The sequence below is a fragment of the Hippopotamus amphibius genome, chromosome X (assembly GCF_030028045.1).
Source record: "Hippopotamus amphibius kiboko isolate mHipAmp2 chromosome X, mHipAmp2.hap2, whole genome shotgun sequence".
Taxonomy (NCBI): Eukaryota; Metazoa; Chordata; class Mammalia; order Artiodactyla; family Hippopotamidae; genus Hippopotamus; species Hippopotamus amphibius.
Window position 1 is genome coordinate 61,983,866 of NC_080203.1, and position 14,880 is coordinate 61,998,745.

Here is a 14,880-nt window from a genome sequence, read left to right on the forward strand (position 1 = left end):
CTATTTTATTCATTGCATGTTTAACAATATATCAAGTAATAGGATCCTGTAGGAATCCTGACAAATTAAGCTTGAAGGAGCTGACCAAGTGTTTTTTAAATGTGGTTCAGAAGTTTGTTAAAAATTCAGATTCCTAAATCTCATCTCGAAACTAAGTTAAATCCTTTGGCAGTGGATACTGAGTAACTACATTTTTAACAAGCTCTGCAGCTGACTCTTGGGCACAGTGAAGTCCAAGATCCTATTTGCACTATCAGGAAACAGAATTGCCCCAGGAATAGCTCATGTAACTAGTGTCTCTGAAAATGATCTGCCTCCCATAATCTATTATAACCAACATAATATTGGAAGTCCTAGCCAGAGCAATTAAGAAGAAAAATAAATAAAAGTTACTGCAATCAGAAAGGAAGAAGAAAAATTATCTATATTTGCAGAAGACATGCTCTTACATGTAGATAACCCTAAAGACTCTTCAAAAACACTGGTAGAACTAAACAAATTCAGTAAAATTGCAGGATACAAAATCAACATATAACAATCCTTTCTGTTTCTACACTAACAACAACCTACCTAAAAAGGAAATTAAGAAAAGTATTCCATTTACAAACTCAAAAATAATAAAACACTTAGGAATAAACTTAACCAGGAAGATGAAAGATTAATACAGTGAGAATTACAAAACGTTGATGAAAAAATTAAAGACACAAAGACATGTTCATGGATTGGAAAAATTAATACAGTAAGTCCCTTACATAGGAAACTTCAAGCTGAGAACTTTCAAAGATGCGAACGTGCCCCTGTATGCCAGCTGTTATACTGTACTACTGTACTTTTAAAGATACTGTACTGTAAGATTAAAAATGTTTTCTTTATTTTTTGTTTGTTTTTTATATATCATTTGTGTGAAAAATATTATCTATTACTGTACACTACTGTATAGCCGATTGTGTTGGTTACCTAAGCTAAATTTGTTGGACTTATGAACAAATTGGACTTACGAACACACTCTCAGGATGAAATTCGTTAGTTTGTAGGGAACTCCCTGTATTGTTAAAATGCCCATAAAACCCAAAGCTATCTACAGATTCAGTACAATCTCTATCAAAATCCCAATGGAATTTTTTAACAGATATAGAAAAAAAATCCTAAAATTCATATGGAACTACAAAAGACCTCAAAGAGTCAAGGAAATCTTGAGAAAGAACAACAAAACCTAGAGGTGTCACACATCCTGATTTCAAAATACACTACAAAGCAACACCAATTAAAACCAATTAAAACAGTATAGTACTGGCATAAATGGACATATAGACCAATGTAACAGAATTAAGAGCTCAGAAAAAAAAACCCACCCATATGTAGTTAAAAACGAAAACAGACCAGTGGGAACACATCAAACTAAAAAGTGTCCACATAGCAAAGGAAACAATCAACATTCAAAAGGCAACCTATGGAATGGAAAAAATATTTATAAACCATCAGCTGATAGGAGTTAATATCTAAACTATATAAGGGACTCACACAAGTCAATAGCAAAGAAACAACCTGATTTAAAAGTGGGCAAAGAACTTAAATAGACATTTCTTCAAAGAAGACATACAAATGGCCAACAGGTATATAAAAAGGTGATCAACATTACTAATCATCAGGGAAATAAAAATCAAACCCACAATGAGATATTATCTCAAATCTGTTAAAAGGACTATTATAAAAACAACAACAACAACAACAAAAACAAAGGATAACAAGTGTTGGTGAGGATGTGGAGAAATCGGAACCTTTGTACAATGCTGGTGGGAATGTAAAATGCTACAGCTGCTATGCAAATCAGTTTGGAACTTCCCCCTAAAATTAAAAATTGAACTACTATAGGATTCAGTAATCCCACTTCTGGGTATATATCTTTAACAAAATTGAAATCAGTTTCTTGAGGAGATATCTTCACTGCCATGTTCACTGCATCATTTGTCACAATATTCAAGACATGGAAACAACCTAAGTGGCCATTAATGTATGAATACATAAAGACAATGTGGTATATATACATACAATAGAGAAATCCTGCTTTATACAACAACATGGGTGAACCTGGAGGATATTGTGCTAAGCGAAATAAGCTAGTCACAGAATAACAAAAGCTGTATTATTTCACTTATATAATGTACATAAAATAATCAAACTTATAAAAACAGAGAGTAGAATGGTGGCTTCCAGGGACTGGGGGGAGTGGGAAATGGAGAGCTGCTGTTGAATGGGTATAGTTTCAATTATACAACATGAATAGGTTCTAGAGATCTGCTATACAACTTTGTGTCTATACTCTATTGTGTACTTAAAATTTTGTTGAGAGAGATCTCAATTTGTGTTCTTGCCACAATAAAAGATAAAATAAAGCTAAAAACATATTTTTCAAAATTAAAAATCACTTACTCAAATGTACAGTGAACTGTTCAGAGTTGTGGAAACCCATTCAACTAGATCTTGATAAAAAAGCAACACACTTTTTAATATCTAAATATCCTAAATGGATAGTCCACATGCCAAGTTCTGTATTTTCTATTTTTCTCACTCCCTTCTTTCCCCTAAAGCATTATATCTATTAACATGTTTTCTTTGCTGCCATTCATTACTTTGTTTTTCCTGTGTAACGGAATGTTGGAGAACCTGAGGAAAACAAGTGGAATTTCTCCCAAAAATTATTCACAGACACAAAATATTTCAATAACTTCTTGGGGGTTAATAAAACCAGACCTCTAAGATAAAGTCAAGATAGTCCTTATGTTGTCTTTTATCTTCCATAATCTATGCTTGACCTTCCTTTATTGTTTAACTTTGTATGATTTTCCAGTGTATATCATTCACTTCAGCCAAACTGAAATCTGCCATTTGAACACAACTTAAATTTCCATATTTCAGTTCCTTTTTCATAGCACTGGGTTTGTCCTTCCAGAATTCATTCTTCCCCATATCTGTATCAAAATGCTATCCATCCTTAAGACTGATCTCAAATCATGCTCCTCCATGAAGCATTCTAAGTTTGATCTGGTCAGAAGAATTATTTCTTGTTTTTGAACACCTATTGGTCTCAATGACCAAGCAACTTAAACTGTTTTTGCAATACACACTTTTTTATTGCCATGAAACCTTCCAAGTGGAGGCACTCTATCTCCCCAACAGTATTTTAAGTCTCAAGTGGGAATCAGCATCTATTATTTACCTTTCATCTGTAGAGTTCCTAAGAAAACATAATGAATACAGTTGGGATTCAATAAACAGTTGTTGAATGGAGGAAACAAATGAATATCAACATCTTTTCTAAGCAACTGGCTTGTTGAATGTTACCACAGAATTTAGACTAAATTAAATACTCGTGTTGCCTAAAGTGTTATATGACAGTCTGTTACACATGCAATTGTTTATTAGTATTGTTATAGCTAATGTAATCAACAGTAGCCAAAAAAAGGACATCAAAATGGCACTGTGTTGAAGCAATCTAGTTTTACAGGGAAGATGTGGACAAAAGATTTAACAGATAGCTTCTATTGAGTGAGCTAGCAGTGGAATGACTAAGAACAAATCACTTATGTTAAAGACCTGCCCCCAACATTTGCAAGGTGTTTAGTATGGCTCCTGAGGAAGCAATAACAATAGACAGTGTGTGAGGAGGGCAACAGGTCTCCATTCTGTACAATAACATTTGGAAGCATGCAAAGGATAAGTCACTTTTACTAACAGTAACAGGCTAAGAAACGTTAACCAGGAGTAACAAAGCATTCACTTCTGATAATTTCAATAAACATGATCACTGGTATTGCTCTCCTTCAGTGCAAATGCTAGCAATATGTATTATATCTATATATTGATTTGGGAAATACATATTTTACAATGTTTTCAGAGTAAAACCTTGTGTTGGATAAAATTTCAGTAATACCTGTTCCATCCTAAAACATCATATAATGAAAAATATTTGATTTTGATTTTATCACTTTTAGTTACATTGTCTTAGATAGTTCTTTTTAAGCCTATTTACAAAATCTTACTTCTCAACCACTAGGGATATACATTTTCCATTCTCTTTGAATCTTAATGGAACAGAATCACCATGAATAAAACATACTCAATGGCTGTATTTTTCATCTTAGCATGGAGGAATAAAGGCTCTTATATGAAGAAGCTTGTTTTATATGTGCCATTGTTTTCCTCCTGAGAGATAAACCACAGATAGCAATATAAAGAAATAGAAAAAAAGTGGCAGGCCATGGTGTTTGAAAGCAACAATAAATATGTACCACTTCATTAGTATCCACGGTGTTCTAGAGTGATTAAATAAAAATGAGTTTCTTTATATCCAACTATGACTTTATTAGTTGCTATGCTCTTAAAAGTTGGTGCACACCAAATGACAGCCACAAATCAATATCATGGGGACAGGAATTGAAATTATATGTAGTTTTTAATTCTTATCAGAACTTTAGCTGATTTCCCTAGGATTGCCTTTAGGATATTATCCTGTTGCCAATGTATAGGATTTTTGCATGGAGAAGGTAACAGCCCACTGATTTTGATTTGGTATCCTTCTAATCAGTTGCCAAAGAACAAAAGTAAACAACAACAAAAAACAGATAAAACACAAAATTCTTAAAATTGGGTGGTCTTCTATTATTGATTGACTAAATCTATATATTAGGATAGCCTTTCCTAAAATATTGTATGTTTTTTAAAAAAACTGTGATAGTATAATGATAGCATAGGGAGTCCCTATTAACCCCACATCCAATTTCCCTTATTATCAATATCTTACACTAGTCTGGCATATTTGTTACCATTAATTAACCAATTTTGATATTTGGTATTAAGTCCATTCTTTATGCTGATTTCCTCAGTTTTTGCCCAAAGTCCTTTTTCTGTTTCATATCACATTTATTTATCATGTCTTCTTAGGCTCCTTTTAGATGTGACAGTGTCTCAGACTTTCATTGTTTTTGATGGCATTGACAGTTTAAGGATTAAAGGCCAGGTATTTCTTTTTTTTAATGTCTTCCTATTTGGATTTGTCTGATGTTTTTCTCATGATTAGATTGGGAGGGGAGCAATGGAGTTTATGAAGGTAGAGGACAGAAGTAAAGTGTCAATCTCATCACATCATACCAAGTATATATACTGTCAACACTACTGAGCAGTTTTCATGTTAACCTTCATTACCTGGCTGAGAGAGTATCCTTCAGGTTTCGCCACTGTAAATGTACTCTTCCCCCACCATGCTTCCATGCTATACTCACTCTTTGAAAAGAAGTCACTACATGTAACCCACACTTAAGGCACAGTATTCGGCTCCACCTCCTTGAAGACAGAATATGTACATAAATCATTTGGAATTCTTCTGCACCAGAGATTTTTTTCTGTCTTATTTAATCACTGATTTGTATCAATGCAGACTTATGGATGTTTATTTTTTACTTAGGTTTATAATACTTGTTTTGTTTGTTTGCTAAAATTGTTCCAGCTTTGGCCATTGGGAGCTCTTTCAGTTGGCTCCTGTGTCTCTTTGACATACCCCCACGATTATTTTTTTTGAGGACTTTCTACTTTATGGCACAAGATGTTCCAGGTTCATCTTGTAGAATACTGACATATTTCTTTCTTTATTTTCTTTACTTATGTTTCTTTATCCAGTGTTCCCTAGTCCTCCACCTTGATTTTAGTTTTTCATCTTCAAATATAAAGTGATAGGAAAGAAATCAAAAAGATTAATATTAACGGGCTGATGTCTTACAAAAGTCAGAAAGGAGATATACAAATTAAAAAAATAAACTTCAAAGTATTAAATGGTTGAACATTTAGGCAATGTGTAACAGATCAATGTACTTAATATGTTACTCTTGAAGTCACATATTAAGTAGTATCACATACTTTGAGTTCTTTATTTGTATTTCCAAATGCAGAAGGAAAATGACTCTTGTCTTTTAAATACCAGAAATAACAACTCTAGGTGCTTAATTATAATATTTAAAGAAACATGGCCCTAACATATCACCAGATCCCTAGATGCAAAGCAGTCCCAAACTTCACAAATATTAAATATTTTTAATTAATGTTAATTTAAACATATATGCAATACCATACTGTTAAGAATGAGTCGTGAGGACCATGGTACCTCACTCAGGAAAGAGGCTGTGAGTAGCAAGGATTTAAAATCAACCAATAGAAGTTCCATTAGGAATTAGAAATGTGAGGAATCATTGTACTAAGTTTAAATTATATGTTAAAATGCTCTAAATGTAATAAAGCAATTGAATAACTTACGTAGTTTTTCATGGTACATTTTATCCCATAGACAAAGGGGTTTAACCTTAAACATTCTATAAACAACAATAAAACTGTAGTTTGTTCCTTATTCTTTCCTTTGAAGTAACAGTTTCTACTAAATAAAGCACTGTAGAATTAAGTGAAGCAGGCCTAGCTCTGAACTTTAGAAGGCCACATTATTTTTGCCTTGTAAGAAGATAAACAACAACAGCAGATATCCAACAAAATAATACCCAGAGAAAGATGTGAACACTATCTTTACATTCAAAAAATTTCCTTGGGAATATGAGAAAATATATGTAAAGTATTTAGTGCCTGCCACACAGTAAATGTCTACAAAAGATACTTACTATTTTTAATGTTGTATTATTATTGTTACCTTTCCAAAACCATCTGCTACCACTCTCCCTTTGGAAAACCCTACTCTAGCTGCACTAGCCTCCTTCTGTTTAAACATATCAAGCACACTCCCATCTTAAGGCTCTTGAAACTGCTGTTCTGTCTTCCTGGAAAGCACTCCCTGTAAATACCCACGTACCTTACTTCCTACTTTATGAGAAAAGATATTACAATAAGCTTCATTGTTTAAGTATTAAGATTTCTCTTATGTATAAATGTTTCCCAAGCATATTCCATATCGCAGATGGATTTGTGTTGAGGATGAAGACACACAACACATTTGGCCCTAGCTGAATTGTTTTGTTAAGAAAGCAAATGCACCATCATGTGCCATTTTCACAAAGGACACAGGGGACTCTGTACATGGTCTGCTGATTGAACAGCCAGATCCCCAGAGGACAAAATGGCACCATGATTACAGGATGGCTGGAAAGTCACATCTATGGCCGTGGGATATGCATGTGATCTTAAAGTCACTATAATAAACAACAGGTCAGGTCATATTTTGGAGTTCACCAGTTAAGGATGTTTGGGACATTAACCAATGGACTGTGTGGGGACAAGTGTCATTGATTTGAATAGAAAAAATATGGATGGAGGTTATGGGCTCCCCTGTGGCACAGTAGCAGTAACCTCTCACTTGCTTTGAATTTTTGAGTCAGACATCATCATGGCTGCCCCTGCATTTAGATGGTTTCCCTTCATTTAGATGGTTTCACTTCATTTAGATCTCTGCTCAAATGTTACCTCATCAGAAAGGCCTTCCCTATCTGAAGGCGTATCACTTATTCACTCTATTCCCTCTAATTATTTTTTCTTCATACTCTTTACAACCATTTAAGTAGTACATTTTAGTTTATTTTTACTGTCTCTCTCTCCCTATTAGAATGTATAATCTATGAAAACAGGTTCTCTGTTTTGATCCTGCTTTATCCCCAGCACCTAGAAGTGTGCCTGACACACAATGGTGCTCAATACTTGTGGAATGAATTATTAATTAATTCTAAGTCTTATTAATCCAATCCCCCCTTCTTCAGGATATCACAGTATACAGTGAAAGCCGCTTTTTATTCTTTTCCTAGGCAAGCTCACTTGAAAATTGTAAAGATCTCAAATGGAGGGAATTTGGAGTCTTGTCTAACAGTGCAACACTGGCAAAGATATACAAAATCACATATCATATGATTAGTAATTTATGCAAAAACCTATAGCCCCAACAGGTAGGATGAGGGTATGATCCCCATTCCTGCCAATTTCTTAAAACTAAACACCCCTGTGAATCTCCAGCTAGGCACTGGCACATGTTATTCTGGGCCCATACACAGACCATCAGCATTTTATTCAATGTTCTCAAGCACAATGAGGAGATAACTGCATTTGTCTTAGCAAATGCAATTTAACACTTTATAAACCTGGGTACTTATGCAATCATCTCTTTATGAGCAGTTAAAATATATATATACTTTATACATATAATCTTATAACTAATATTCTGTAATATAAAAGCATGATCATAATTCACTGTTAAAATATTCTGATATTTGGAATTCTACAGATGAAATAAAGAAAAGAAAGGACATTGAGCAAAGTCATTATGGGGAAGTAAAGATGCAGAGTTAGTAAAGAACTAGGACAAAAAGAAAATGATAATTGAGCCCAATCCTCTGATGACAGGCATACTGATATGTGCATATTCACAGTGTGGGATCATGATACAAAGCTATTCCTAAATGAAGTACATACTATAATTTAATTACATAGGAATGTATTGGGGTTTTTAAATCCCCTAACAACATATTAATGTAACTTTAATACCTTGGCTTTACTATCTGTTTTAGTAATAATTGTAGGTTTTAGTAGTTTAGTCCATTCTCTATTAATTCCCTTCAGTAGTTGTAGAAAGCAGGATGGCTTAAAGACCCTTATTTTGCCCCTATTGTTAGAGCCCATCTTGTGTTCCCCACACTGACTGCCTTTTTTCTTTGTTTGTTTGTTTGTTTGTTTGTTTTTTAACCACAAGAGTTCTATTGAAGGGATAGCAGGTTGCTGCCAACTTCTCAGGATTTTTTCCTCCTGCTTCTCAATTTTGTTGAAAAGAGAGGCATTAGAGAAGTGGGGCATAAGAGAGTTCCTTATCAAACTCTCTTTACCCAAGATGAAACAATTCAGAATGGGTAATGATAGATTAATAAATCATCCTATTTCAATTAATAAGGTCTTCAATTTACTCCTTCTCTTCTGCTTAAAATATCCTTGGCACATCTATAAAGCCACTTCCTGTATTTATTTTAAGAAAATATTAACTTTCCACTGTAACCATAGAATATTTAACAGAACAATTTTTAGAATATGAACACTATCAGGAGTAAAATAAAAAGAGAAATGTATTTAAAAAATATTACTTGGTGACGTTATATTTGACGTTTTATCTGGCATTTTCACTTAGCAACTAATTTATTGTAAACATATTCTCATGCTGGAAAATCAATTTAGGGAGCCTCAAAAAATTTTGTCAAGAAGTCACAGTGGATAGTTTAAATTTCTCTACAACAGAGTCAAATGTGCTTAATGTTAACTTACAAATTCAGCAGTTTTTAAAAACTGTTGTTCATGGTGAGGGGAGATAATTTGAAAACCTGCTGAATCTAAAGCATGGATTATATATTACTTTGAAAGTCCAAGTATTTGTACTAAATACAACCTGCAATCCCAAAAGTTATATAGCATTTTCTGGAAGAATCACAGAAATATTTAGGGAAATTCATGCATACACATTTTATTTTTAAGACATCTGTATTACTATGTATTATTATACTTGAATTTCAAAAAATCTTTTCATTATTTACATTTCATACAGAAAGACTGAGTTCTTATAAAGTTATCATTTTGTACAGTTGCTTTGTCTTTTGCCATGATGTTGTTATGCCGTTTTTTTCGACTGATTATGTTTTGAAATTATGGAAGCAAGGAACTGTCAGGTAGATATATTTGAAAAACATATCTAGAAGCAAATTTGCCAGTCTTTCTCCTCTACACTTATGTAGTGACACAGTATACCCAATATCCAGATTTCTAAAGAAATTAGCATAACTTCATGTTGAACTGCTATAAAATTTAAGACATTTCAAAAATACTTATTTTTCTATAGCTCTTTTACACTTTAATTACATTACCAAAATCGTTAATTGCGTCTACAACATGTTGGGGAAATAAAATCTGATAATGAAAAAAAGAAAAAAAAAGAGTAGAGATCTGCTAGATTAAGTTATGTTAGACAATATTAAAGGAGGGAACATAAACAGCCGACATGTTCCATTTCCTACTTCCAAGATCTCCCTGCTGTAAGCAGCATTTCATTACCTGCTTTATGCAAAATATTTTCATAATTGCAAACTAGCTATGAAACAAACACAACTTCGAATAAATCTCAAATGCCAAAGGAAACTGTTCTGCACTCTCACCTAAAGATAACATTATCCAATAATATAGCAACTACGTACTAAGGAACAGATAAGGATGTGCTGAGCAGTCAGAGCTTTTTATTTTTTCAGAGTTAGCCTGACAAAGTCAGAAAGGGTTCTATATAATTCATCACAGTTGTACAAAAAATTACAACTATTTGAACTTTCAAGCCATAAAGGATATTTACAGAAAATTAACAATCACAATAAACATCTCTTAGAACTGAAACAGAATTCTTAATGCAATTGGAATGGAATAGGAAAAGTAAGCTCACAACTCTAAAGCATATTTCCCATTAATTATCAAAACATTTGTATTGTTACTATTTTCCTTTATAAACTTAGAGGAAGGGGTTATTTAGAGACTCTGACTGGCTGCATACAAATTCAGAGATTATTATAACACTTGTATTTAAACACTAAATGAGATTTTTAGAGGAAAATTAACCTAGGCTATTACTTTGTTATGTGTTGGAAAACTCCTACCTTGCTGTAGAATCTTCTGTATTGTCATCAGCCATCATCTCCAAATCTTGTGAGTGTTTCTCACAAGCTTCTTTGAACAAATTGTCCTCTGGAACTGCTTTAGGAGTATCTTCATTTGCTCGAAGATGTTCTATCAGATTTTGTGGGTGCCAATTCTGAAGGGCTCTCTGATGGGCAGGGGCCGACCCTGGCACTGGTGCCAGTATGTTGTGGTGGACAGGACTATTGCTTTTCTTCAGTCCATTTCTATCCCGAGAGTGGTTCTTCAACCTGCCCTGAACCGGGGTCCCTCTATGCTCATATCCTTCCTGCTGAAGACAGTTTCCAGTGTTGGGTGAACCTTGAGAAGGATGACTAAACCACCTCCAGCGTAGCCTTAGGATCTGTTTCACATCAAACTCTTTCTTGCCAGACACTGACATAGTTGCAGGAGGAAAGACAAAAGCCTCCTCTCACAGAAAGGAAACAGCCTTTGTTATCTCTTGTTTCTCTGCCTCTTCTGTAGAACTAACAAAAGCACAAGTGTGGAGAGCAGTCTTTTTTGCTTCCCCCCTCCCCCGCTGTCTGTGGTACACTGTGAATACTTCTAGCTTTCCAGCTGAAGCAGAAAGCTGCAGCTAACAGTGTAGGTGGGAACCCATACTGACAGGATGATGAGGTCAGACCTTAAACAAGTAAATCAGCTTAGCACAGGAAAGCAGCTACCACAACACACTCCAGCTGCTAGATTTGCAGGCTCCCAGCCCTCCGGCCGGGACTTGCAAATATCTAACCAGCTCCTTCCTTACTGAGGTACAGTAGCTTCAGCTTTTAAATCCAAGCAAGTGAGCAAAAGCAAAGTATTTAAACTCACTCCTTCTAGATTCCACACATCCCATCCCCTGCCAGATTTCATTTCCTGGCAGCCAACTTCTAAAAATGTGCCACTTTGTCCTAGGAGAGTTTGTAACAGGGAATTCATTATGATCTATTTTAGGGTTCTTATGGACAATCTGAAGGTGGTTCATTAAGGGAAAGCGTCTTTCATCAGTCCCCTCATGCACGTTTGCAGTTATTTTTGCAAAATATCTGAAAATATGTCTTTATAGAAATATTTGCTTGAAAACCTGAACAATTTCAGAAACATAAGAAAGTGTTGGTTACCTAAGACTAAAAACACACACTCCACTAGGGGATGTATTAACGGTATTTTAATTCTACACCTGAAGGAAGAGAGCAGTGTTTTCCTAAGCTTATTAAGTTAGAAGACATGTCTTCTCTCAGGAACCAAAATTTGAAAATGAGTAGTTCATTCTGGCTCCATGCCTGTATAAACACTTCCTTATCATGCTCTTTACTTTCACAGGCAGTGTTAAAGGTCTATTTCCTTTGTTCAAAAGTCCATATGAGAGGATGCAAAAGGGATGTTTTGAAGTAACTCCAGATTGTCACATAATTCAATAACTGCACAAAATACTTTGAGATATGAATCAGAATCACTACTTTGTACAAGGGTAAATATTTCTATAACATTAATGTACCAGGAATGTATTCACCAATGTCGTTTTGAAATTTAGTTTGAACTTTATAGCTTCCAAGTCATGCATACATGTGATAAGGGGAATTGTACCACTGTATCCTTAGAAAGAATATTGAAATTATAATGTTTTGATTTTAGTTCTGGCTTTACATTTAATGAGCTCTATGATCTTGGACAAGTCACTTTACTTCTTTGCATCAGTTTTTTCATACATAATATGGAGAGACTGACTAAATTTCCAAGTTTATACTTGCAACAGATTTTTAAATATTTGGAAAAAGAGGATAAAATGAATAGCTTTTTGTAACTTTTGGTAGATATGTTACCTGCAGTTTTCTATAAATTTAATTATACCTTTTCCTTTCCCCTCTTGTTTTTGTAGGTGTAATGGTAAATTTATGTGTCAACTTAAATGGGTTACAGGGTATCCAGATATTTCATCAAACAATGTTTTGGTGTTTCTGTGGGAGTGTTTTTGGATGAGTTTAACATTTAAATCAACAAATAGACTGTCCTCCCTAGTGTGGGTGGACCCCTGCTAATCAGTTGAAAGCCTGAATAAGCAGAATACTGACACTCCCCTGAATAAGAGGGAATTTCTCCTGCCTGACTGCCATCAAGCTGCCACACCATTTTTTTTCCCCTGACTTCAGACTCAAACTGAAATACTGACTCTTCTTGGGTCTCAAATCTCCTGAGCTTTGGATTAAAACTATATTATCTGCTCTCATGGATCTCCAACTTGATGACTACAGATCTTGGGACTTGTTAGTCTCCATAATCATGTGAGACAATTCCTTATAATAAATCAATATCTATCTATCTATCTATCTATCTATCTATCTATCTATCTATCCTTTTATAATACTAAGCAATTAATAAATATATACTGATAGATATATAGTTGATTTTTACACCAGTTATAAACAGGTTATTTCCTTCTCCAACTTTCCAACCTATTTTCCAATAGGCGCCTTAAGCCTCAATGTTCACATCTATCAACCTCTCTCCTTGGTGAGTGTGGTGTGTTGTCTGTTGCTGGTACTTAACATATACATAATTGAAGAGAATCTCAAAGAGTTATTTTGATGAGCCTCAGGCACAGTGAGTCCTGGCTACTAAACATGAATTACCTTTCTGTTATCTGGGTAGATAACATTCCAGGTAAATGCCTAGAGTCAAGATTTGTATTTTAGACCTTTGTATTCATTGTGCCTAAAGCACAATGTTGGATCCAGAGTAAGCAAACTGTAAATACCAGGCAGAATGAATAAAACCTTATAATAGAAGTGTAAATAGTATGTGGCAGGCACAAGAAAAATTACTAAATAGGCTATCTAAGTAGCTCTAAATAATACCTTTTTGGATACTAAGAATCTACATCCTTATTTTTCTAATATGTTCCCTGAGTTTGTTAAGGATTCAGATATAATTGTGTATTTCCCTGTGTACCTTTTATAAGATGAATAGTAACTAATACCTGTCAAAATCTAAACACTGATAGTACAATACTCTGTGTGATTCTACTGAGAATGTGCTTTTTTAAAGCATGCAGATTATGGCCATTTTCTTAGATTTTGAACACAGAATTTTAGAATGACTAAGAAAGTATATAGATCATCTAGAAAATAATTAAAGAGAATAATATTTTATAAAACATGAGGGTTCCTTTAAGTTTCTGATTTTAAAGGAAAGACTTAAGCATATTCAAACAAAAATAAAGAAGATGCCTGTGAGAATAAGGACCAAACTTTATTAATCATTTCCTACCCATTGCCTTATTATCTACTTGGTATCTAGTAACTATTTAATATACATAGAATTAATGAATGACAAATTCTATAAGATTTTATTATCACAGAATTTACTGTCTCAATAAGTGCTGGAATTTTAAAATGAAAATGCAAAAATGGTTATGGGCTAAAATACCCTTCTAAATAATTAATGACTATATAGGTCAGGGAGCAAGTCTGCAAATCAATTGAAATCTCTCAGCAACTTAGTAGCCATATGCTCTCTTGATGTTGCATTCTGAGTAATATCCTGACCAGCAAATTAAATTAGTCAGCTGCTAGGACACTTCAGAAGTTAACATTATTCAAATATACTTAGGCATACTATTTTTTATTCCTTTCCCATAATTGTATGATTATATAACTTAAAGAAACATAACATAGTCATAGATTTCTGTGTAGTAAAGGCAGCACATCAACAACCTATCACAGTCCTGATGTGGAACTATTCACTTGGCACAAACCACAACAGGCAGAGCTATGGTGAAAGGAAAAGCAATACCTGATTTGGAAAGCTTGGATGCTAAACACATGGTTCTCAACCAATCATTCCTAAGTCATTGCATCCAAAATCACTACAAAATGTTGAAGGAGCTTAAAAAGCATTATCATTGACTCATAGTGAGACAGGCTGGTACCTGGGACCTTTTGCTGCAGTGCTGCAATGCTTGCACATGGACACACCTCTCCTTGAGCAACAAAATACAAAGAAATTGTATGGGACTAAAAATAACTGCGTGCAAATGCAGTTGGGGCAAATTCTAGACCCAAAAGATGCAAAGAGACCAAAAAACCCAACTGCCACTTTTGAAGAGCCTGGAGCAAAAGCAGGGTACTGCACATACCCCCTGCACATAACACCACCTGGGGGTGGGCAAAACACCTAAGCCACCACTCCAGCGGACCCCTGGACTCA

General features: G+C 34.4%; 1 protein-coding gene across 1 annotated transcript in view; it reads right to left on the reverse strand.

Annotated features, from left to right (window-relative positions):
• KLHL4 (kelch like family member 4) overlaps nucleotides 1-11,085 on the reverse strand; it is a 95,288-nt gene extending 84,203 nt beyond the window's left edge. The window contains exon 1 of the mRNA XM_057718139.1: nucleotides 10,653-11,085. Within this exon, the coding sequence (XP_057574122.1) occupies nucleotides 10,653-11,074 (422 nt within the window). The 5' untranslated portion in view covers nucleotides 11,075-11,085. The remainder of the gene's footprint in view (nucleotides 1-10,652) is intronic.
• Nucleotides 11,086-14,880: the final 3,795 nt, after the last annotated feature.